This window comes from Phacochoerus africanus, chromosome 12 (genome assembly GCF_016906955.1).
Source record: "Phacochoerus africanus isolate WHEZ1 chromosome 12, ROS_Pafr_v1, whole genome shotgun sequence".
NCBI lineage: Eukaryota > Metazoa > Chordata > Mammalia > Artiodactyla > Suidae > Phacochoerus > Phacochoerus africanus.
The window spans coordinates 20,766,121-20,792,452 of record NC_062555.1 but is presented as its reverse complement, the minus strand read 5'-3'; the positions used below and the strand labels follow the sequence as shown (position 1 = coordinate 20,792,452).

Here is a 26,332-nt window from a genome sequence, read left to right as displayed (position 1 = left end):
GCCTACACTACAGCCACAGCAATGCAACACCAGATCCAAGCCTCATCTGTGACCCACACCACAGCTCACGGCAAGGCCAGAGGCTCAACCCACTGAACAAGGCCAGGGATCGAACCTGCATCCTCATGGATACTAGCCAAGTTGGTAACCTACTGAGCCACAAAGGAAATTCTGCCGAATACCTTTTTAATGTAATCCAACAGAGCAAGTTCAGTGCAAGAAATTGTGGTGTCATGAACACCCAGTCATCCTATTAGGAGTTTCAGCTGTTAGAATCCTCTCTCTCTCTTGCTTGTGGAGATGTCTGGGTTCTTCTCTCTTCTCTCCCTGATACCTCTGGAGTACCATCCTACGCTGTTTGATTAAGGCAGTAATTACTCCCATTGCTGAGACTTGAAGAGGAAGCGATCTCTGGTTGTTTTTTTTTAAAGTATTTTGTCATTAAAGGTTGTAAGTGGAGTCTTCACTTTCTAATGTCTTATTGTTAATCTGAAGTGTATTATTACGGACTTTACCTACACAGATTATGAGGACTTCTGTGTTCAAGTAGGGGGAGCTAATTACAATTTCTTTTTTAAACTGTCTTCTCAGTGTCTGGTTTCCAAACTTTTAGAACATAACACATTCATAAAGTGGAAACTGCTTTTGTTCGGTATTTATGACCAAGGAGTAAGTTAGAAGTAACTCACATTCTTTATGATGACTTGGTCTAAGAACGGAGGGAGTGACATCCTGGCTTTCTATTCTTCATCTAGGTTCAGTATGCTGCTTATGTAACTATGGGAGGCATCACCTCTATTATTAAGCCAATGTTTGCTGGACTTTTTTTTTTACTCTTTGTGAGGTTTGGCATTGGAAGGCAACTTCTCGTAAAGGTAAGTAATATTTTTATGAAATTAGACCTTTAGAAATATTTTCCATGAATTTTCAAAAACATCACTGAAGGTTTTGTTTTTGTTTGTTTTTTTTTCCCTTTAGTTCCCATGGCTCTTTTCCTTTTTGGTTGTTTTTCAAAGCAAGGTCCAACACAAAAACAGGTAAGCCTTTCCTTTGTATCCAGGCCTCTAAAGTAGTATTTTTCTTTATTTTATTTCTACTTTTCCTCAGTGCCATGAAAATAATAGCTAAGACTTGATGAAGCACTTAACTGTATTTCTGGTACTTTTTTTTTACATTCTTTCCATAAATGAGATTACTTTATCTTTTCCAACACTCCTTGGGGTAGGTGTTATCTCCATTTAACAGATGAGGGAAATGAGTCACTGAGAGGCCAAGAAATTTGCCAAGGTCCTAGGATGGGTAAATGGCCAGCCTAGGATGACAGCCCAGCTGTCTGGCTCCAGAAATTATATTCTCTTCATAGAGATTTTACATATTTTTACTTTTCTATTTTTTTGTCCTCCTAAATTATCTTCTCCTTTTTACCTCCTCTCTCTCCCTCCCCCAACACCTTCCCTTTCTGCTTCCACACACCCTGGATCTCTGTTGGAAAGTGAATTACTTCTGTCCAGTATCCTCAACAATATGACTGCTTCAGGCACTTCAAATTTAATGTGTCAAAAATCTGAACTTCTTTCCACCAAACACTCTTCTTTCTCTGTGTCCCATCTCAGTTGGTGCCACTGTCATCTACCCAGTCATGAATGTATGCATCCTTCTAGATTTTTCTCCAAACACATCACCACTGTCTTAGTTCAGGCTCTTGTCTCTCTCTCCCTCTTTCTCTCTCTCCCGCTCCTAATGTGGGAAAATACACATGACATGAAATCTATCATTTCCACCATTTTTAAGCATCAGTGGTATCAAATACATTCATATTGTTACACAACCACCACCACCATCCATTTCCAGAATTCTTTCATCTTGCTAAACTGAAGCTTTATACTCATTAAAAACAACACTCCTTTCCCTTTTATTTTCCCCACAGTTCCTGGCAAAGACCATTCTACTTTGTCTGTTTGAATTTGACCACACTAAATACTTCATGAGTGGAATCATGCAGTACTTGTCCTCTTGATTAGATTATTTTGCATAACATAATGTCCTCAGAGTTCCTTCATGTTGTAGCATGTGTCAGAATTTCCTTTCTTTTTGCAGCCAAATAATATTCCATTATACATGGTTGTTTTTTCAGTATAGGCAGGGACTTGGTTCTAGGACCCTCCCACCCGCAAATACCCAAATTTGCAATGCTCAGTTTCCCTTATATAAAATGGCGTAGTATTTGCATTTAACCAGTGGACATTGTCCTGTGTCCTTTAAATCATCTCTAGATTACTTTATAATACATATGTAAATAACATGTAAATAATTGTAAAGGCTGTGTTGGTGGCATGAGGCAAATTCAAGTTTTGCTCATTGAAAAAAATGTTTTGCTGTTTGGAACTTTCTGGAATTTTTTTTCTGAATAATTTTGATTTGCAGTTGATGACTCTATGGGACACAGAAATCATGGCTATGGAGGGCTGGTTGTATATACCATATTTTGCTTACCCATTCAGCTGTCCATAGGCCCTTGGGATAGTTCCACCTTTTGTCTATTTTGCATACCTTTATGAAACTGGGTGTGCAGATATCTCTTTGAGTCCCTACTTTCAATTCTTTAGGGTAGGGCATGGCTCCATGGAAACAAAACTGACTAGCATCCATGAGGATGCAGGCTTGATCCCTGGCCTCACTCACTGGGTTAAGGATACGGCATTGCCATGAGCTGTAGGTCACAGATGCAGCTTGGATCTGGCGTTGCTGTGGCTGTGGTGTAGGCCAGCAGCTACAGTTCCAATTTGACGCCTAGCCCAGGAACCTCCATATGCCACGGGTGCAGCCCTAAAAAGACAAAAAAAAATTGTTCAGGGTATATCCCAGAAGTGCAATTGCTGGATCCTACAGTAATTCTGTTTTTAATTTTTTGAGGAACCACCAAGCTGTTTTCCACCCCAGCTGTACCATTTTATATTCCCACCAACTGTGCATAATGGTTCCAATTTCTCCACATCATTAGCACTTGTTATTTCCTGTTTTTTGGTTTTTTTCTATGGTATCCATCCTGATAAGTGTGAGGTGGTACCTCATTTTTGTTTTGATTTGCAGTTTCCTAGTTATTAGTGATGTCGAACTTCTTTTCATGTTCTTATTGGTCATTTGCATATTTTCTTTAGAGAGCTGTATAAGCAAGTCCCTTGCCCATTTTTGCATTGTATCGTTGAGTTTGATGAGTTCTCTATATATTCTGCATATTAATCCCTTATCAGAAATGTGATTTGAATATATTTTCTCCCAGTCTGTGGGGTTGTCTTTTCAGTCTGTCAATAGTGCAGGCCCTTATCTCTTAGCTGAATTGTTCATAGCCTTCCTGTGTTATCATTCTATTTCATTTCCCCACTGCTGTATAAGAAATCAATGCACAAATCTGACCCTGTTCCCAAGGATGGTTCAACATTTGCAAATCAGTCAGTGTGATACACCGCCTTAGCAGAAGAGAATCAGAAAACACATGATCATCTCCATAGATGCAGGAAAAGCATTTGTTGGAATCCACCATCCACTCATGAGAAAAACTCTCACCAAAGCGGGCATAGAGGGAACATATCTCACCATCATAAAAGCCACTTACTGCCCATAGCCAACATAATACTCAGCAATGAAAAGTGTCCTGCCAAGTTCAGGAACAAGACACGGATACCCACTCTCACCAGTTCTAGTCAGCATAGTCCTAGCCACAGCAGTCAGACCAAAAAAAAAAAAAGAAATAAAACATATCCAATTGGAAGAGAAGAGATAAAAGTGTAGACATGATACTCTATATAGAAAACCCTAAAGACTCCACACAAAAACTATTAGAACTAATAGAAGAATTCAGCAAGGTAGCAGGGTAAAAGATTAGCAAACAGAAACCTGTTGCATACATTTACGCTAAAAATGAAATATGAGAAAAGAGAAAGTAAAAAAATAAACCCCATTTAAAATTATGTCCAAGGAGTTCCTGGTGGCACAGCAGATTAAGGATCCAGCATTGTCACTGCTATAGCTTGGGTCATTGCTGTGTTGCACATTTGATTCCTGGCCCAGGAACTTCTCCATGCTGCAGGGGCAGCTGACAATGGAATGGAGTGGAGTGGAATGGAATGGAACACCTAGGAATAAAATCAGCCAAGGAGGAGTTCCCATCATGGTGCAGTGGAAACAAATCTCACCAGGACCATGGAGCTTGTGGGTTCTATCCCTGGCCTCAGTGGGTTAAGGGTCCAGTGTTGCCATGGGCTGTGGTGTAGGGCACAGATGTGGCTCGGATTCTGCATTGCTGTGGCTGTGGCATAGGCTGGCAGCCTTAGCTCCAGTGTGACCCCTAGCCTGGGAACTTCCATATGCTGGGGGTGCAGCCCTAAAAAGCAAAAAATAGTATAAAATAAAACTAGCCAAGGAAATTAAAATAAAGGCGTATATGCTGAAAACTATAAGGCATTGATAAAATGAATTGAGGATGATCCTTGCAAAGATATCCCATGCTCTTAGATGGAAAAATTAATATTGTAAAAATGATCATACCATCCAAAACAATCTATAGATTTAATGCCATTGTTCTCAATCCTGAGGAAAAAGAAAGCTGGAGGGCATAACTCCCCCAGATTTTAGACAATACTACAAAGCCATGGTAATCAAAGCAGTGTGATATGGATGCAAAAACAGACCTATCAGTGGAGCAAACTAGAGAGCCCAGAAATAAAACTACACATCTATGGTCAATTAATCTGTGACAAAGGAGGAAAGATACATATGATGGAGAAAAGACAGTCTCCTTAACAGGTGGCATTGGGAAAGTTGGGGAACATTGTGTGTCAATGAAATTAGTACCTCATGTCATATACAAAAATACACTCAAAATGGTATGAAGACCTAAATATGAGACATGATGCCATAAAACTCCTACAGGAGAACATAGGCAAAGCATTCTTGGATATAAATCATAGCAATATTTTCTTAGATCTGTATTCCAAAGTAAAAAAAAAAAGTAAAAATAAACAAATGGGACCTAATTCAACTTAAAACCTTTTGCACAGCAAAGGAAACCATCAACAAAATGAAAGAAAAACCCACAGACTGAGAGAAAATTATGTTGCAAACAATGCAACCAAGAAGGGGCTAATGTCCAGAATATACAGACAGCTCATTCAATTCAATAGCAGAAAAACAACCCAATCCAAAAAATGGGCAGAATACCTAAATAGACATTTCGTCAAAGACGTCATACACATGGCCAACAGGAAAATGAAAAAGATGCTCAACATCACTAATGACTAGAGAAGTGCAAATCAAGACCATAGTAATGCATGACCACAGTCAGAAGAGCTGTCATCAAACAATCTGCCAATAATAAATGCTGGAGAGGGTGCGTAGCAAAGAGAACCCTTCTACACTGTTAGTGGGTGAGAAAGTAGATGAGGTTTGTGCAGCCCCTTTGGAAAACACTTTGGAACTTCCTTTAAAAACTAAAAACAGAGCTGCCTTGGAGTTCCTGTTGTGGCGCAGTGGTTAACGAATCCGACTAGGAACCATGAGGTTGCGGGTTCAGTCCCTGCCCTTGCTCAGTGGGTTAACGATCTGGCATTGCCATGAGCTGTGGTGTAGGTTGCAGACGCGGCTTGGATCCCGCGTTGCTGTGGCTCTGGCGTAGGCTGGAGGCTACAGCTCCGTTTCGACCCCTAGCCTGGGAACCTCCATATGCCACGGGAGTGGCCCAAAGAAATAGCAAAAAGACACAAAAAAAAAAAAACAAAACAGAGCTGCCTTATGATCCAACAATCCCACTCTCGGGCATATATCCAAAACAGAGGAAAACTCTAATTTGAAAGGATAAATGTCCTTCCGTATTCATAGCAGTACTATTTACACTAGCCAAGGCAAGGAAACCAACAACCCAAGTGCCCATCCACAGATAACTTGTTGAAGAAGATTTGGGGGGTGTGTGTGTACACAGACAAGAGTCTGAGGCATACAAATCAAAATACAGTTCATTACCTTAATCAGAAATATATCTGTTAGGTAAGATAATTTCAGGCATTGTCTTACTTACTTAATCTCTCCATTTAAACAAATTGCAGAAGACATGTAATTTCCTTTTTTTTTTTTTTAATCAGTTTTCCCAACAAATGGACTACAGTTCCGTTGGCCTGGTAGTTATCCTCTTTCTTAGACCATCTTTGGACAGGAAAAACCAACAAGTTCTCTCCATTTTCCTTTCCTCTTTTCCTTTCTTCTCTGCTCTTACCCCGCTCTTTTTTCTCTACTTCCCAGGCTAACCAACACTCATTCTGAGAAGTCTAGTATATAGTGGACAGTCAGCCTTGAAAGGCGTGGATGCCATCCCATTCTTTTAAGATCATCTCTGCTTATGGAGTTCCCCAGGGGCCTACTGGTTGAGGATCCGATGTTGTCACTGCTGTGACATGGTTTTGATCCCTGGCCCAGGAACTTTTGTATGCCTCTGGTGCCGCCAAAAAAAAAAAAAAATCTCTGCTTAGATCTCATGAACTCACACTGTATAATTTAATGCTTAGATAAGGCTACATGCTGTGGGATGAAGTGAGGGAAATGGGAAGGAAAATCAGTCATGCCTGAAAAAGCTACCAGATACTTTTACAGTAAGGAAATACACTTGGTTTCTTTTGTGCAACTTCACCAATTTGATTTCCTTCTATTTTTTATTGGAAATTCATCTTCTTTAGTATTGGCCCTTGAGAGCATATGGCCTTGGACGTACATGGAAAGCTGAATTTATTGCTCTTTTTCAATAATAGTCCCTTAGTGTTGGTAAACGTATTGAAAAACTCTTATCTTTATTTTTTCTTAAAATAATATTTTATTCCATTTATTTAAACTGGAAAAACAATCCAGTTCAATCATTTCTTCCACCCCTACCCCTGGCCTCTGGCAACTACCAATCTGTTCACTGTATATACGACCTTCACATATGAACAAAGTCATCCTCAGTCTTAGTTCACTTTGAATAGTGCCCTTGCAGTCTATCCATGTTGTCCCAGACGACAGGATATCATTCTTTTTGTGGCTGAATATGTGTGTGTACACACCCCACATTTTCTTTATCCATCTGTGGACATTTAGGTGGTTTCCATGCCTTGGCTATTGTAAGGCATGCTGCAGTGACCATGGGGGATGCATATATTTTTCCAAATTAGAGTGGACTTGGTGGATCACATGGTAGTTCTGTTTTACTGTCTTCCATAGTGGCTGTATCAGTTTCCCTGCCTTCCAGCAGTGCAGGAGGGTTCCCTTTTGTCCACATCACCAACATGTATCTGCTCTTTTTGATAATGGTCATTCTGATGGTTGTGAAGTGATATCTCATTATGGTTTTGATGTGCATTTCTCTGATGATGTGTCTGTTTTTTTGTGCCAGGATGAAGGTTCCCTTTTCTTCACATCGTCAACATTTATTTGTTCTTTTTGATGACAGTCATTCTGATGGGTGTGAGGTGCTTTCTCATTACGGTTTTATTTTACATTTCTCTAATGATGATTGATATTGAGCGTATCTTCATGTCTGTCTCTTTTGGAACAATATCTATTCATCTCCACTGCCCAATTTTAATTAATTTCTTTGGGGTTTTGTTGATGTTGAGTTGTATGCGTTCTTTGTGTTTTAGGTCTTAACCCCGTATTAGATAGATTGTTTGCACATGTCCTCTTCCCTTCAGTAGGCAGTCTGTTCTGTTTGTTGATAGTTTCATTCCCTGTGCAAAAGCTTTTTGGTTTAATGTAGTCTGACTTGTTTCTTTTTGCTTTTGTTTCCCTTAGCTGAGGAGACATATCCACTAAAATATTGCTAAGACCAGTGTCAAAGAGCATACTACTTATGTTTTATTCTAGGGAGTTTTATGGTTGCAGCTATTCCATTGAAGTTTTTAAATACTTTTTTGAGTTTATTTTTGTATGTGATGTGAGACAGCAATCCGGTTTGATTTTTTTTTTTTTTTTTGCATGTGTGTATCCAGTTTTTCCAGCACAATTTATCAAGGAGGGTGTCTTTCCTATTGTATATTCTTGCCTCCTTTGTCATAGAGTAATTGAACATGTGCGTGTGAAATTATTTCTGAGATCTCTCTTTTGTTCTGTTGATCTGTGTGTCAGTTTTTTTGGTGCCAGTACCATAGTGTTTTGATTACTGGGCCTTTGCAATGCAGTTTGAAATTAGGGAAGATGGTACTCCAGCTTTGTTCTCTCTCAGGATTCTTTGGCTATTTGAGGTCCATGAAAAATACCGTTAGTGTTTTGATAGGAATTGCATTGATTCTATAGGTTGCCTGGGGTAGTATGGTTATTTTAAGCAATATTAATTTTTACAATCACAGAGCATGGTATATATTTCCATGCATTGTCTTCAGTTTATTTCATAAATATCTTATGATTTTTTGAGTACAATTATTTTACCTCCTTGTTTAGATTTATTCCTAGGTAGTATTCCTTTTGTTGCAGTTGTCAGTGAGATTGTTTTCTTAATTTCTTTTGCTGATAGTTTATTGTCAGTGTATAGCAATGTAGCATATTTCTGTGTATTAACTTTATGTTGTATCCTGCAGCTCTATGGAGTTCATTTATTAGTTTTAATAGGTTGGTTTTTTTTTTTTTTTCTTTTTGGCGTCTTTAGGATCTTCTCTATATAGTATTGTGACCTCTACAGACAGTGGCAGTTTTATTTCTTCCTTTCCAGTTTAGTTTCCTTCTGTTACTTTTTCTTGTCTAATTGTTGTGGCTAGGACTTCCAATGCTATGTTAAACAGAAGTGGCAAGAGTGGGCACTCTTGTGTTATTCCTGATCTTGGAGGAAATGCCTTTTCACCATTGAGTGTTAGCTATGAGCTTAACACATATGGCCTTTATTGTGTTGAAGTATGTTCCTCTCTAACAAACTCACTTTGTTGAGAGTTTCTATCAGGAATGAATGTTGAATTTTCTTAAAAGTTTTTCTGCATCTGTTGAGATGATCATATGACTTTTTAATGGCAATATGCATGACATATGGAAGTTCCTGGGCCAGGGATTGAATCCAGGCCGCAGCTGTGACCTATGCGAAAGCTGCAGCAAGTCTAGATCCTTTAACATCACTGCACCAGGCCGGGGATAGAACCTATCCCTCCACAGCAGTCCAAGCTGCTGCCTTTGGATTCTTAACCCACTGCACCACAGTGGAAACTCCTGAGAAAATCATGCGGTTTTTAAACTTCAGTTTGTTAATGTGTATCATGATGATTGATTCATGGTTATCAGTTATTCGTCTCTTAATGTATTGTTAAATTCAGTTTGCTAGGAGTTCCCATCGTGGCGCAGTGGTTAACGACTCCGACTAGGAACCATGAGGTTGTGGGTTCGGTCCCTCCTCTTGCTCAGTGGGTTGATGATCTGGCATTGCCGTGAGCTGTGGTGTAGGTTGCAGACACGGCTCGGATCCTGCGTTGCTGTGGCTCTGGCGTAGGCCAGAGGCTACAGCTCCGATTCGACCCCTAGCCTGGGAACCTCCATGTGCCGCGGGAGTGGCCCAAGAAATAGCAAAAAGACAAAAAAATTCAGTTTGCTAATGTTTTGTTGAGGACGTTTTGCATCTTTGTTCGTCAATGATAAATTGGCCTGTAATTTTCCTTTTTTTTTTTTTTTTGTAGTGTCTTTGGTATTGGTATCAGGGGGATGGAGGTTCATAGAATGACTTTGGAAGCATTTCTTCCTCTGCAGTTTTTTAAATAGTTAAGAATGACAGGCATAAACTCTTCTATATTTTATTTATTTATTTTCTGTCTTTTTGTCTTTTTAGGGCATCACCCATGGCATATAGAGGTTCCCAGGCTAGGGGTCCAATCGGAGCTGCAGCCAGCAGCCTACACCACAGCCACAGCAATGTGGGATCCCAGCTGCATCTGCAACCCACACCACTGCTCATGGCGACTCTGGATCCTTAACCCTAGTAAGTGAGGCCAGGAATCCAACCACCACTTCATGGATGCTCGTCGGGTTTGCCAGCCATTGAGCCCCAATGGGAACTCTGTCAACTCTTATTTAAATGTTTGGTAGAATTCACCTGTGACAGACACTCTTTGGTGCTTGACTTTTGTTTGTTGGGAATTGAGGGGTTTTAAAATTATTGATTCAGTTTTACTCCTGGTAATCAGTCTGTTCATATTTTCTATTTTTCCCGAATCTGTCTTGGGACATTAAACATTTCTACAAGTTCATCCATTTCTTTTATGTTCTCCATTTTATTCACATAAAATTGTTTCTAGTAATCTTTTATGATACTTTGTCTTTCTGTGATGTCACTTGGAATGTCTTTTTCAGTTTTGATTTTATTTATTCTCTCTCTCTCTTGATGAGTCTGGCCTAATGTTTACCCATTTTGTGTACCCAAGGAACTAGGTCTTAGTTCCATTGATCTTTTCTATTGTTGTTGGAGTATCTGTTTCACTTATTTTTTTCTCTGATCTTTGTGATTTTTTTCTTCTACTGACTTGGTTTTTGATTATTCTTAATTGTCTAGTTCCTTTAGGTCCAAAGGTAGGTTGCTTATTTGAGATTTTTGTTTGTTTCCTGAGGGTGCTTGTATTCCTGTAAGTTTCCCCCTTAGAATTACTTTTCTTTCATCCTATAGATTTTGGATGGTTGTGTCTCCATTTTCATTTGCCTCCAGGTATTTTTTGATATTCTCTTTCTTCGGTGATCCATTAGTTGTTTAGGAACAAGTTGTTTATCTTCTACCTGTTTGATTTTTGCAGTTTTTTCCTGAGAGTTGATTTTGAGTCTCCTAGTATTCTGGTCAGAAAAGATACTTGAGGTGATTTCAGTTTTCTTAAATTTACCAAGGCTTGTTATTTGGCCTAGTATGTGATCGGTAGTAGAGACTATCCGTGTGCACTTGAAAATAATGTGTATTTGGATGCTTTGAGATGAAATGCTTTATATATATCTCTTAAGTTCATCTAGTCTTCTATGTCATTTAAGGTCAGTATTTCTGTCCTGATTTTCTGTTTGGGTGATCTGTTCATTGATGTAAGTGAGGTGTTAAAGTCCCTTACTCTAATTGTGTTACTGTCAATTTCTCCTTGTATGTTTGTTGAGATTTGTTTTATGTATTTAGGTGCTCCTATGTTGGGTACATATATGTTTACAGTTGTTATATTTTCCTTTTGAATTGGTCCCTTTAAGGAGCTCTTTTCCTTTTGTCTAGAATACCTTTTTCCATTCACTTACTTTCTGTCTGTGTGTTGTTATATCTGAGATCTCTTGTAGGCAGTATATATATATATGGGTCTTGTTTATGTATCCATTCAATCACTCTATTTCTTTTGACTAGAGCATTTAATCTATTTACATTTAAAGTAATTATTGATAGATGTGTACATTTCGTTAATACTTTTCTGGTTGTTTTGTATTTCCTGAGGTAGGCTTGTATTGCTATAAACTTTCCTCTTAGACCTGCTTTTGCTGCATCCCATAGGTTTTGGAGTGTCGTATCTTTGTTGTCATTTGCTTCTAGGTATTTTTTAATTTCCTCTGATTTCTTCAGTGATCCATTGGTTGAGTAGCATGTTGTTGAGTCTCCACGTGTTTGTGTTTTTTGTAGTTTTTTCTTGTTGTTGATTTCCAGTTGTATGGCATTGTGGTCAGAAAAGATGCTTGATATGATTTCAATTTTCTTAAAGTCACCAAGGCTTGATTTGTAGCCCAGGATGTGATCCATCTTAGAGAATGTTCTGTGTGCCCCTGAGAAGAATGTGTATTCTGTTGGTTTTGGATGGAATGTCCTATAAATATCTATTAAGTCCATCTGGTCTCATGCTTTATTCAGGACCTGTGTTTCCTTATTGATTTTCTGTCTGGATGATCTGTCCATTGCTGTCAGTAGGGTGTTAAAGTCCCCTACTATGACTGTGTTATTGTCAATTTGTCCTTTTAAGGCTGTTAGCGGTTGCCTTATATATTGTGGTGAACCTAGGTTAGGTGCATAGATATTTAAAATTGTTATATCTTCTTCTTGGATTGATCCTTTGATCATTATGTAGTGACCTTCCTTATCCCTTAAAATATTCTTCATTTTAAGGTTTATTTTGTTTGATATGAGTATCGCTACTCCAGCTTTCTTTTGATTTCCATTTGCATGGGATATTTTCTTCCATCCTCTCACTTTCAATTTGTATGTGTCCCTAGAAGTGAAATGCATCTTTTGAAGACAGCATATATGTGGGTCTTGTTTTTGTATCCATTCAGCCAATCTGTGTCTTTTGGCTGGAGCGTTTAGTCCATTCACATTTAAGGTAATTATTGATATGTATCTTCTTATTGCCATTTTATTAATTGTTTTGATTTTATTTTTGCCGCTCTTTTTTCTTCCCTTCTTCTCTTGTTCTCTCCTCTTGTGATTTTTTTGTTTTTTGTTTTTTTTGTCTTTTTGTCTTTTTAGGGCAGCACCCACAGCATATCCAGGTTCCCAGGCCAGGGGTCCAACTGGAGCTACAGCTGCTGGCCTCCACCAGAGTCGCATCTGCGACCTACACCACAGCTCATGGCAACACCGGCTCCTTAACCTGCTGAGTGAGGCCAGGGATCAAACCCGCAACCCCATGGTTCCTAGTCGGATTCGTTTCCACTGCGCCACTGTGGGGACTACTCCTCTTGTGGTTTGATGACTTAATGTTGTATTTTAGTTGATTTTTCTTATTTGTTTTTGTATCAATTGTAGATTTTTGGTTTGCAGTTATTCTGAAGTCTTAATATAACAGGCTATATATATGCAAGATTGTTTTAAGTTGTTGGTCTCTTAATTGCAAGTGCATCTCCAGTGTCCTGCATTTGTACCCTCCTCTTCTCATGATTTCCGATTTTAGTGGCATAATTGTGTGTGGATGATTTCGTATCTTTACTGTATATACACCTTTACTGGTGGGCCTTGTCGTTTCTGGTTGTGGCATTTTCTTTTCTGCCTAGAGAAGGTCCTTTAGTATTTGTTGTAAAGCTGATTTAGTGTTGCTGAATTCTCTTAGCTTTTGCTTGTCTGTGAAGCTTTTGATTTCTCCTTCAAATCTCAATGAGAGCCTTGCTGGGTAAAGTAATCTTGGTTGAAGGTTTTTTCCTTTCATCACGTTAAGTATATCATGCCACTCCCTTCTGGCCTGCAGAGTTTCTGCTGAAAAATCTGCCAGTAACCTTGTCGGGGTTCCCCTGTATGTTAATTTGTTTCTTTTCCCTAGCTGCTTTCAGTATTTTCTCTTTGTCTTTAATTTTGGTCAGTTTGATTACTATGTGTCTCGGTGTATTCCTCCTTGGGTTTATTTTATATGGTACTCGACGTGCTTCCTGGATTTGAGTGAGTGGTTCCTTTCCCATGTTAGGGACATTTTCGGTTATTATCTCTTGGAATATTTTTTCTGTCCCTTTCTCGCTCTCTTCTTCTGGCACCCCTATAATACGAATGCTGGTGCATTTAACATTGTCCCAGAGTTCTCTGAGACTCTCTTCATTTCTTTTCAATATTTTTTCTCTTTTCTGTTCTGCATCCCTGATTTCCACTAATCTGTCCTCCACCTCACTTATTCGTTCTTCTGCCTCCTGTATTCTACTGTTGGCTGCTTGTAATAAATTTTTTTTTCAGTTATTGTATTTTGTATCTGTTCTTGTTTAAGTTTTATATCTTGTATCTCTTTGCTCAGTGTTTCTTGTAAGTTATCCATCTTTGCCTCCAGTTTATTTCCAATGTCTTGCATCATCTTCAGCATCAACAATCTAAAGTCTTTTTCCTGGGAGCCTGAGAATCTCCTGATCACTTAGCTGTTTTTTTCTGGGGATTTTCCTTTCTCCCTCATCTGAGTTGTAGTTCTCTGTCTTTTCATTTTTATAGGTTTTTGGTGTGGTGACCTTTTGACAGATAATAGAGTTGTAGCCTCTCTTTCTTCTGGTGTCTGCCCCCCTTATGGCTGAGGTTGGCATGGGGGTTTGCTTTGGGCTTCCTGATGCTAGGGGCTGGTGCCTGCCCACTGGTAGGTTGGGCTGATTCCTATCCCTCTGGTGGGCGGGGCTTTGTCTCTGGGTGAGATTAGAGGTGGTTGTGTGCCTGGGGGTTCTTTAGGCAGCCTGTTTACTGATGGGTGGGGCTGTGATCCCACCTGGATTGTTGTTTGGCCTGGGGCTTCTCAGTGCTGATGGGTGGGGCCAGATTTTCCCAAAATGGCCACCTCTAGAGAAACACATGCTGATGAATATTCCCAAGAGCTTTGCCTCCATTGCCCTTCCCCCACAGCAAGCCACATTCGTCCCCTGTTTTCCCAGGAGATCCACCAAGAACTGCAGTCAGGTCCAACCCAGATTTCTATGAAGCCTTTGTTTTGCCCTGGGACCCAGTGCATGTGAAAGTCTGTGTGCACCTTTCAAGAATGGGGTCTCCATTTCCCCCAGTCCTTTGGAGCTCCTGCACACAAGCCCCACTGGCCTTCAAAGCCAGATGCTTTGGAAGCTCTTTATCCCAGTGCCAGTTCCCCAGTCATGGGATTTGATGTGGGGCTCAGAATTCTCACTCCTGTAAGTGAGGTTCTGTGATACAGTTATTTTCCAGTTTGTGGGCTTCCCACCTGGGAGGTATGGAGTTGCTTATACAAGGAAGTAATTGCCCTTCCTACCTCTTGATGTGGCCTCCTCTTTGTCTCCTGGAGTAGGATATCATTTTGAAAGTTTCCAGTCCATTTGGTTGAAGGTTGCTCAGCATTTGGTTGTAATTTTGTTGTTTTTCTGAGAGAAGTTGAGCTCCAGTCCTTCTATTATGACATCTTTATCCCATCCAGAGCTAAATGTCTCTGGTGGTTTTGTAGTTGTTTACTTCTCCCTTTTCTTCTCTTCTTGTGTGATTCGATGACTATCCTTATTGTTATGTTTGATTCCTTTTTCTTCTGTGTGTGTGTGTTCTATTATGGATTTTTGGTATGGAGTTACCATGAGGTTTATGTATAGCAAGCTGAATAAATTTGTGATTATTATAAGTTACTGATCTCTTAAGTTTGACAACATTCTAACCTGCATTTTTTCACTGTGTTCATCCATTCTTTTCTCAGGCAACTTTGAGCATCTTATGATCATTATTCTGAACTCTTTATGAAAGTAGTTTTCTTATCCCCCTTATCTTATTCTTTTTTGGAACACATTCCTCTGTTGCCTCCTTTTGCCTAAGTCTCCTTTTTTTTCTGTGTATTAGGTAGGTCAGTTACATTTTACAGTCCTGGGGAATGGCCTCCAGACTTTTAGTGGCTCCTAGCAGCACACTCTTCACTGGTCACCAGAGCTATATCCTTTTGGGATGGCCCCTAAGTGGGCTGCATGGGTCCTTCTATAGTGCTGGGGTTGACTCCTATGGACATCCTAGTAGGCTGAGCTGGCCCCCATTTGGTTGCCAGGCTCTGCCTCATGCCGAGGCTGCTGCCCCTCTCGTGGGCCTGACTGGGTCCTGGAGAGGCTGGCTGCAAGGCCCTGGGCGTCCTGAGCTGGTGCCTGCCTGCTAGTGGGCATGGCCAAGTCATGGCATGCTGTGCCAGGGATACAGGGGGTGTGGATTGATGCTAGCCCACTGTGTGGGTAGTCCTGGGTCCCAGTATGGGAGACCCAGGACTAGTATTAGTCTGCTGCTGGGCAGAAAAGTACCTGGTGCTAATAGGGTAGAGGGAGGACTCCAAACTGGTCCTTGCCAGCACCAGTGTACTCATGGTAGAGCAAGTGCCCCTGTGTGACTTCTCTTAGTGTCTTTTTCCCCAGAGGGAGTCCCAGTTCTCTTCTTCCTCTCCAGGAGGCTCTGCAAGTTCATCGAGTGGGTTGACTTAGGCTCCTTTTAAGTTACTACTTCTGCACTGGGTGTCGGAGCTTGTGAGATTTTGTGTCAGTCCTTTAAGAGTGTAGGTTCTGCTTCCTAAGGCCATCCGCTCTCTGTATGCAAGCCCTGCTAGCCTTCAAAGCCAGATGTTCTGGGGACTTGCCCCCTGGTACAGGACTCCCAGGCTGGGGAACCCAGTGTGAGGCTCAGACCCCTCTCTCCCTGGAGAGGACCTCTGTAATTGTGATTATCCTCCCATTTGTGGGTTGCCTACTTTGGTGTTTGGGTTTTGACTATAGTGCATCTCTGTTCCTGCTGCCCATCATGTTGTGGTTCCTTCTTCGTATCTTGTTGAAAAAGCTTTTCCGCTAGTATTCAGGGTGTTCTCATTGATGATTACTCTGTATGTAGTTATAATTTTGGTATGCCTGGCGTCTTCCTGAACTCCACCCTCATCATTTGTCTGTTTTTAGCCTTTTTAAAAATGACAGCTATTCTGACAGGTGCGTGGTTTGATTTGCATTTTCCTGATGATGAATGATGTAGAGGATCTTTTCATGTACGAGTAGCCATTTTTATGTCTTCTTTGGAAAAATGTCTTTAGATCTGCTGCCCCCTTTTTAATTAGATTGTTTGGTTTTTGCTAGTGAGTTGTATGGCTTCTTTATATATTGTGGGAAATAGTCACTAACCAGATATGTGATGTATAATATTTTCTCTTATTTAGTTGGTTAACTTTTCAGTTTGCTCATAGTTGCCTTTGCTGTGTGCATGTTACTTTGGTATAATCTTACTTGTTTATTTTTGTCTTTGTTTCTGTTTCTGATGTCGGGTTGAGAAAAATCATCTTCAAGACTACATCAAGGAGCTTACTGCCTATGTTTTTTTCTAGCAGTTCTGTAGTTTCAGGTCTTATATTCAAGCCTTTATCCATTTTGAGTTCATTTTTGTGTATGATGTAAGAAGTGGTCCAATTTCATTGTTTTGCATGTGACTGTCTGATCTTTTTCAACAGTTTATTGAAGAGACTGTCCTTTCCTTGTATATCTTGGCTACTTTGTCATAAATCCGTTGACCATGTATGTTTGTGTTTATGTTGGAGATCTGTGTTCTGTTCTATTCTACTGATCTATATTTTTATGCCAATACCATACCATTTTTTTTTCTTTTGGTTTTTGTTGTTGTTGTTGTCATTTTGCTTTTGAGGACTGCAAGTGCAGCATATGGAAATTCCCAGACTAGGGGTTGAATCAGAGCTGCAACTGTCGGCCTACACCACAGCCAAAGCAATGCAGGATCTGAGCTGTGTCTGCGGCCTATATCACAGCTCACAGCAATGCCAGATCCTTAACCCACTGAGCAAGGCTAGGGATCAAACCCATCCTCATGGATACCAGTAGGATTCCTTTCCTCTGTGCCACAATGGGAACTCTCTAGTACCGTACTGTTTTAATTACTATAGCATTAGTAATTTATTCCAGCTTTATTCTTCTTTCAAATATTTCTTTGGCTATTTGGAGTCATTTCTGGTTTCATGCAAGTTATAAGACTTACTGTTTTAGTTCTGTGAAATATGCGATTGGTATTTTGAGAAGGATTGTGTTGAATGTGTAGATTGCTTTGGGTAGCATGGACATTTTACTGATATTCTTCCAATTCATGAGCATGGACCGTCTTTCCATTTGTTTGAGACCTCTTCAATTTCTTTTGTTCATGTCTTGTAGGTTTCAGCATATAGTTCTTTGACCTCCATGGACATATTTATTCCTAGGTATTTTATTCTTTTTGATGCAGTTATAAATGAGATTGCTTTTTTTCTTCTTTTCTTTCCTTCTTTCCTTTTTTTTTTTTTTTTTTTTAAGCCATACCCATGGTATAGGGAGTTCCCCAGGAGGCTAGGGGTCGAATTGGAGCTGTAGCTGCCAGCCTGTGCCCCAGCCACAGCAATGTGGGATCCAAGCCGAATCTGTGACCTACACCACAGCTCACAGCAATGCTGGATGACTGCATCTGAGCAAGGCCAGAGATGGAACCCGCAACTTCATGGTTACTAGTCAAATTCCTTTCCACTGTGTCACAACAGGAACTCCAATGAGATTGCTTTCGTAATATTTTTTCTGACAGTTCATTAGTGTATGGAAATGCAACATATTTTTGTGTATTTATTTTGTATTCCATGACCTTACTGAATGCATTTATTTCTGACTTTTTGATGGAGTCTTTCTAAAGTTTTCTATACAAAACATGACGGGTTTCCTGTCCTGGCTCAGCGGAAACAAATCTGACTAGCATCCATGAAGACACAGGTTCAATCCCTGGCCTTGTTCAGTATGTTAAGCATCTGGCATTGCCGCGAGCTGTGGTATAGGTCACAGACACGACTTGGATCCCATGTTGCTATGGCTGTGGTGTAGGCCAGCAGCTACAGCTCTAATTCGATCCCTAGCCTGGGAACCTCCATATGCTGTGGGTATGGCCCTAAAAAGACCAAAAAAAAAAAATGTCATCTGCAACTAGTGGCAGCTTTACTTCTTCCTTTCCAATCTAGATCATTTTATTTCTTTTGCTTACCTAATTGCTCTGGATAGAACTTCCAGTATTATGTTACTATTGACAAGAATGGGCATCCTTGTCTTGTTCCTGATCTTCAAAGAGAAGCTGTCAGCTTTTCACCATTGAGTATGATGTTAGCTGTGGGTTTGTCATAGATGGCCTTTATGATGTTGAAGAATATTCCTTCTGCATACCTACTCTTTTGAGACTTTTTACCCTAAATGGACGTTGAATATTGTGACATGCTTTCTCTGCATTTGAGATGATAGGATTTTTATCCTGTGTTGTGATGATGTGGTATATCACTTTGACTAATGGTGTGGATGTTGAAAAATCCTTCCAGCCCGAAAATAAATCCCACTCAATTGTGGTCTATAATCCTTTTAATACATTATTGAATTCAGTTTGCTAATATTTTATTGAGGATTTTTTCATTTATGTTTATCAGGGATATTTTCTGTGATTTTCTTGTGGCATCTTTGTCTGCTTTTGTCTTTAAATAATGGTTTCTCCTTTCTGGTACCCCCCCCCAACTTTTCCATGTAATTAACTTCTCTATTAGATTGTGTGTGTGCACACGCACCTGTGTGTATGTGCGCGTGTGTGCATAATTCAAAGCCCTGGCCTCCTCCTTGGTAAATTTAATAATGCTCTCCTCTAAACTAGTCTTACACTTTTAATTTATATCTCATATTGTTATTAGATCTCTTTATATATGTGTGTTTCTCTCCCCCACCCCCATCAAACTATAAGCTCCAGGAATGATATTTTATTTTATAAATATTTATGTCTTAGGACCTAACATAGGGTCTGACCTTTGGTTGGTACTTAATAAAAATTTGTTCACTATGGCTTTGTTACTTTGTTTCTAAATTTAGTGAGTGTGGAGTTCCCTGGTGGCTGACCAGGTTAAGGATCTGGCATCGTCACTACTATAACTGGTTGCTGCTATGGCACAGGTCCAATCTCTGCTCCCAAAACTTCCACATTCTGCGGGCATGGCCAAAAAAAAATAAAATAACATAAAACAAATTTAGTGATTGTGACAGATGCTTGGATAAATCTTTACAATTTAGTTTTTGAATCAAATTTTTACCCTTCTAAGTTGAGCAATTTTATGTCTATGGCCTAGGCACATCTTGCCATTGCTTAGTATTTTTGTCTTTTCAGCTCAAACAGATATCTAAAGCCAGAGTACCATATTCTACTCTAAGATAAAAACTACCTATATAGCTTTTCCTCTGATAGCCTGTTTTAATGATATTCTTTTTTTTTTTTTTTGTCTTTTGTCTTTTGTTGTTGTTGTTGTTGCTATTTCTTGAGCCGCTCCCGCGGCATATGGAGGTTCCCAGGCTAGGGGTCGAAATGGAGCTGTAGCCACCGGCCTACGCCAGAGCCACAGCAACGCGGGATCCGAGCCGCGTCTGCAACCTACACCACAGCTCACAGCAATGCCGGATCGTTAACCCACTGAGCAAGGGCAGGGACCGAACCCGCAACCTCATGGTTCCTAGTCGGATTCGTTAACCACTGTGCCACGACAGGAACTCCAATGATATTCTTTAAGTCATGAACTAAGACTCATCTTTATATCAGCTCTATTCCTCACTCCCTCTGTCCTCCTAACTTCACACCAGCAAAACTGTATTTCTTCAAAGAATTATTGTTTGCTGCATGCTTAAATAAAGAATGACAGGATATTCTGGCAGATAGAATATTTTTTTTAATCTATTGAAAATGTTATAATAATGGGTTCTGTTATGTTCAAGGAGGAAATGACATATGTATTTAATAAACCCTTTGCTTTCTTTTCCTCAGATGGATGCCTCATCATTTACGTTGACATTTTTTGGTCAAGGATACAGCCAAGGTCTTAGTCCTGATAAGAACAAGCCAAATATCAGAATTTGTACTCAGGTGAAAGGACCAGGTATTTCACGTGGACTTAGGATGATCGGGAGTTTTACATTGTCTTAAGCTTTGAAGTGGTGTGCCATTACAGTATATTAAAAAAAATTTTTTTTTGGTTTTTTTAAAGGCCGTACCTGTGGCATGTGGAGGTTCCCAGGATAGGGGTTGAATCAGACCTGTAGCCGCTGTCCTACACCACAGCAGTGCAGGATCCAAGCCATGGCTGCGACCTACACCACAGCTCATGGCAATGAGGAATCCTTAACCCACTGAACAAGGCCAGGGATCAAACCTGTGTTCCCACAAATACTAGTCAGATTCGTCCACTGAGCCATAATGGGAACTCCCAATATATTCTTTTTAAAGCTTGTTTGTTTTAGAAATAAATTTGCATTTATTTAAAATAAAAACAAATTATTTACATAGTGGAGTTCCCATTGTGGCTCACCAGTTAACGAACCTGACTAGCATCCATGAAGACTCAGGTTTAATCCCTGGCCTCACTGACAGGGTTAAGGATCCGGCATTGCCATGAGCTGTGGTATAGGTTGCAGACTCGGCTCGGATCCTATGTTTCTGTGACCGTGGCATAGGCCAGTGGCTACAGCTCCAATTGGACCACCCTTAGCCTGGGAACTTCCATATGCCACAGCCTTAAAAGACAAAAAGACAAAAGTAAATAAAACAAAATAAAAAGGCAAGTGCACTTCTAAAAAAATTATTTAGTAATGATAAATACTTCTGTCAAAAGGATTGGAGTTCGAGTCATGGTGCAGTGGTTAACGAATCCAACTAGGAACCATGAGGTTGCAGGTTCGATCCCTGGCCTCGTTTAGTGGGTTAAGGATCCAGCGTTGCTGTGAGCTGTGGTGTAGTTTGCAGACGCGGCTTGGATCCTGCATTGCTATGGCTGTGGCTGTGGCATAGGCCGGCAGCTATAGCTCTGATTAGACCCCTAGCCTGGGAACCTCCATGTGCTGAGGTCGCAGCCCTAGAAAAGCAAAAAGACAAAAAAAAAAAGAAGGATTGAAAATACTGGTATCTTTCAATTTTATTATGGTATCTCTCTGGATTTTTTTCTTCAGTATGACTCAGTAATTCTGAATGGGGTTCTTTTAATATTAAGAAGACAGGGGGCTGATTGATATTTGCCTGTTTTATTCTCATACTCCAGGGACACTTTAAAGCAGTATGATTATAACATAATCAAACCTGTGATCCAGGGTTTCATTCAAGTCTGTCATTATCCTGATACTGTTTATAAAGTGTGTGCACATGTCCATTTTTCTGGGGAGGGTAAGTTTTCATAGGTTGTTAAAAAGACCTGTCACATTCAATAACTTAGGCTGTAAATTTTAGAGAACTATGCAGAGACAGTCCCCCTTGTGAATTATGGTAAAATTGTAAGTTTAATTACCACCATTCCTCATAAATTATAGGGGAGTTTTGTACAGTTTTAATCAAGGTGCAAAGATATTTTTGCATCTTGCCTCTTTTTCAGATTACTACCTGGGTTTTAAAGCAAGCAGTGTTCTCATTTGACATGAATATAAACATAATGTCCTACTTGTTTATAGATTGCTTTTAAAGTTACTTCTTAAAGTTAGAATTCTTTGAGGGGTTTGTTTTTCTTTGAGAAATTGAGTCTTTTTTTTTTAAAGCGAAGTTTAGTGTATTTGATTGATAAAGACCAGTTTAGGGTATGAATAGAGAAACAGGAAACCTAGGATTGGTAAAAATGTGGACTTGAGCTTGCTGTGGGCATGTGGTTCTGGCTCAGCCACTGCCTAACTTTGTAACTTTTTGTTTGTTTATTTTTTAGGGCCACACCCCCAGCATATGGAAGTTCCCAGGCTAGGAATCCAATCAGAACCATAGCTGCTGGCCTACACCACTGCCACAGCAACGCAGGATCCAGGCTGCGTCTATAACCTACACCACAGCTCACAGCAACGCCAGATCTTTAACCCACTGAGCAGGGCCAGGGATTGAACCCGCATCCTCATGGTTCCCAGTCAGATTCATTTCTGCTGCGTCATGACAGGAACTTCTAACTTTGTAACTTTTGTTTAAACTTCTCTATGCCTCAGTTTCCTCATCTGTAAAAAGGATATAAAATAGTCTCATATAATAAATAATCTCATACAATTGTTAGGAAAATTAATGAATTTAATAGATTTAAAGTACTTAAGACAGTTAAGTACCTACACTTAATAAGTACTAAGTTAATTGTTATTTTTGTTATTACATGAATTCTGTACACCTGTACTTTGGTATGAAATGTACCATTTGATTTGTGGATATTGTTGAATGCATATTTTATGAATTCTTTTTCTTTGATCACCTGTTTTCTGCAGAAGCTGCCTATGTGGCTACCCCCATAGCCATGGTCCAGGCAGCCCTGACTCTTCTAAATGATGCCTCTGATCTTCCTAAGGCGTAAGTCTGATTTTCTTCAAATTTGAAGACAACTTTTTCATTTAAGTTCTATTTTAACATATTTTGATTCAGTTTTCAGACATTGGGTTTGTACATAAGCATTTCCAAAACCTTTGATCCAAAGAGAGAGGTAAACTTGCAGTTGTAGAAGGACAGTTCCTTATTGGCCTCTAGGAACGTGCAGAGGTAAAGGAGAGGAGACAGAAATGTGAGAGCCATGTAAATGGCTTCAGTTCCTCCTAAAAAGAACTCCGATCCAAAGTCAGCTACTCAAAAAAGGTCCCTGTAGGTAAGTGTTATTGGCAGGAGCCTCTTATCAGCTGGCACAGGGAAACATGACACCAAGCACAGATTGATGCACAGCAACCTGGCTAGATGTTTATCAGGTGGACTGTCTTACCCGAGCATTTCCCTCTTACCCTAAAAGTAGGCCAACTGTACAAATGAGCATAGGCCCGCAGGCTTAGAATCAAGTAAATTTAGGTATGACCTGAAATAAAATAAGAAATCAACATAAAAATTATACAAAGTGAAATCTAATTGAGTTCTCTGCAAATATTTGTAAACCCTTTGAGAATATTTAACATTTTATCAATGTTAGCCATTACATTTAAAGAAACTTCTTTTTCATCCCAGTTGTCTTATTTATGCTTCATTAATAATTGACTATCAAATTTTATTTTGCCCATGTGTTTATTTAATTCTCCTGAGTCTGAGGGCTGAGTTTATCAACAGTAGCTCTTCCTCAGGTTGATGATCCTCCGTGTGCCCCCTGCAGCACACCAGTGTCTTGGAAACGGTTTCACTGGTCACTGAACAATCTCAATGGGTTTGCTGGGTGCTAGTTTCCTCTTAAATAATAGCTACTTGCCCATTTGGTTGATTTTAGGAATGGAACCAAAACTGGTCCCTGATGGAGTTAAGAATCAGATTTTTGTGAGCTCTGCATTGATTCAATAGCTAGTTCTCCAGCAAACCACGCTAGTAGAGGAAGGGGCTGGAACTAGGTTTTGTGCGCTCTTTTATGTTGCTGTTGTCTTACAGAGGTGGAGTCTTCACTCCTGGAGCAGCCTTCTGCAGAACAAAGTTGATCGAAAGACTCAACCAACGTGGTATTGAATTTAGTGTCATTAGCAGCTCTGAAGTCTAAACAGTTGAATAATTAACCAAAGTCATAAAGTGCGTGAATTAACAGCTTTTTAATTTGGTATTTGAAATTCTTTAAGCCTATCTGACTACATGTGGAAAAGACTGTCAATCTAAAATATGTGTACCATAAAAGCAGGAAATCATACTAACTTACCCTAAATTTCAAATCTTAGCTGATTTGTGATTTTAGTGCTTATGAGAGGAAACTAGTATTTGGCTGACTTTTTCATTAAAGAATTCATGGTCAGTTTTTATAAGGAAGCTGGTAGATCCGAGGGTGGGATGGATAGCTGTGTGTTGCTGGCATATCCCTTGATGAAACACCCAGGCTGGTGGTCATATCAGACAGTAACTGCTGTTTTTCTTGCTATGATACTGAATGGATCTCACTTTCCCATGAGTTTGACTGCAAAGTGTAGGCCTTTGCTATTTTAGCTTAGTTTTTCACCCATCTGCGCAGACTGATTTTGGACTCTTACCTAAGTTGAGTAATAAAGGATTATCAATTAAACAGTGGTTTTGTGTTTGGACGTGCCTGTGTATTTGAGCAGTGGTAGAAATGTGTTTCCTAAGTGGTCTATGTACTGCTAATAATGGGCTTGTCATACATCATTTTCCCTGGTTCTGTACCTGTGTTGAGTTTTAAGGACACAGCTGGTAAGTTTCTATTGATTTTCTTTTCTTTCTTTTTTTTTTTTGGTCTTTTTAGGGCTGCACCCGAGGCATGTGGAGGTTCCGGGGCTAGGGGTCAAATCAGAGCTGCAGCTGCTGACCTACACCACAGCCACAGCAACACCAGATCCAAGCTGCATCTGTGACCTACACAGTTGCTCATGGCAACACCAGATCCTCAACCTACTGAGCGAGGCCAGGGATCGAACCCGCAACCTCATGGTTCCTAGTCGGATTCATTTCCGCTACTCCAAGACGGGAACTCCTATTGATTTTCATTGCCAGAGCAAAACTTTTCTCTGATTAATTTTTTATATTTTAACCAGGTTTTCCACGGAAGTCTTAAAATAAGGCAAAGGACTTTTCCTTTTCTAATAAGCATATAAGAAACACATGTAAGTGTTCTGTTGCTTTCATTATGTGAAGAGGACAGCTATTGTCTTTATGGAATTTCTACTCTACCGTGAGAGGCATAACATTGGTAAGAATCTTAGGTGTATTGGGAGGCCCTTTGGTGCTTCCTGTACAGAAGGCCCTTTACCTTGAAGAGGGAGATTCTTGTTGGTGGAACTGTTCCCCCGACCTGGCTTCCTCTGCCTAGGGCGGTCGGAATCTGGTCTCAGCTGCGCCCTCATTTGTGCAACCTTAGAAAAGGTTTTATCATCCCTACAATTAGGAAAATGGACAGGAGCAACAGATCTCATGACTAGCGTGCATATCAGAGTCATAAACAGCATAGGTTCCCCAGCAGTTTGCATTCCAGAGGCGCGGAGGTTGGGCCCAGGAATCTGTGGTTTAGGTGTGCATTTGGGGGCTGCTGAGGGAGACTCCATGTGTGTGTTCGCACTATGCATTGAGCTCTGGTGTTGACACTGATATAGGACCGCCTCTGTGACCCTTGGTGCAGCTTGAGATTTAAGTGTGTCTCATCCTGATTTTCTTTTTAACCCTCCAAGCCTCTACCTGCTCATTTGGAGAAAGTATATTACTCGCTTGAGGCAAGTAATACACTTTCTGCAAGTTGTCTAAAAACTTTAAGGCTCAGTCCAGGAAGTAGAAGCCACCCCTGCTTTCTCTGAGCTCATTGCTGTTCTGCCTCATCGACAGATGCTTTCTTGGATTCCCTGATGCTCTGCTGACCCTTGTCCTTGCCATCACCACCGTGGAGGTCCGCACTTGGGCTCCAGGGTTACAGGTTATTTTTTAGTTTATGCACATACATTCAGTCAGGGCCTGGGCTGCAGGCAAAACCCCAGCCCCTCCCATAGGCCCTTGGGCTTTGGTTAGTAAGGTGAGGTCACCAGCCCAGATGCCTCTGCCTTCCCAGGGAGACTCCTTATGTAGCCTTTGATAGCCATCTTGATTGCACAAAGAACTGATTGAAGAGTCCTAGTTAAGGACCCAGAGGCACTTAGCTTAGTGCCTGGCACACAGTAAGCACTCGATGAATCTCTGTTATTGCTGCTATTGTTGCTGTTAGTCTCTCTGAGGCCACAAAATTTTCTTTTGAAGCCTTTCCCCAGAACACTCAGTGCCTCTAAGTCCTTCACTAGGACTCATCAATCAGTTCTTTGTGCAATCAAGATCGCTCTGAGGTTAACTAATTCCTGGCAGATCTCATAATAAATCTTTATCTCTGCCACTCCAGGCCTTTTGCATGGAACCAGATAACCAAACAAATGGATGTAGAATATGAGATTTGTTCAGAGGAAGAGTACAAAATTAGGGGCATGAAATAACTCGAATAGGTCTGGCAGCAAA

The 26,332-nt window shown here is 40.3% G+C and overlaps 1 protein-coding gene across 1 annotated transcript in view; it reads left to right on the top strand.

The window, feature by feature from the left end:
• Nucleotides 1-24,410, top strand: part of LOC125112655 (saccharopine dehydrogenase-like oxidoreductase) — a 55,016-nt gene extending 30,606 nt beyond the window's left edge. The window contains 6 exon segments of the mRNA XM_047754995.1: nt 756-875; nt 979-996; nt 999-1,037; nt 20,219-20,330; nt 22,669-22,750; nt 23,795-24,410. Of these exon segments, the coding sequence (XP_047610951.1) occupies nt 756-875; nt 979-996; nt 999-1,037; nt 20,219-20,330; nt 22,669-22,750; nt 23,795-23,900 (477 nt within the window). The 3' untranslated portion in view covers nt 23,901-24,410.
• The last annotated feature ends 1,922 nt before the right edge of the window (nt 24,411-26,332 follow it).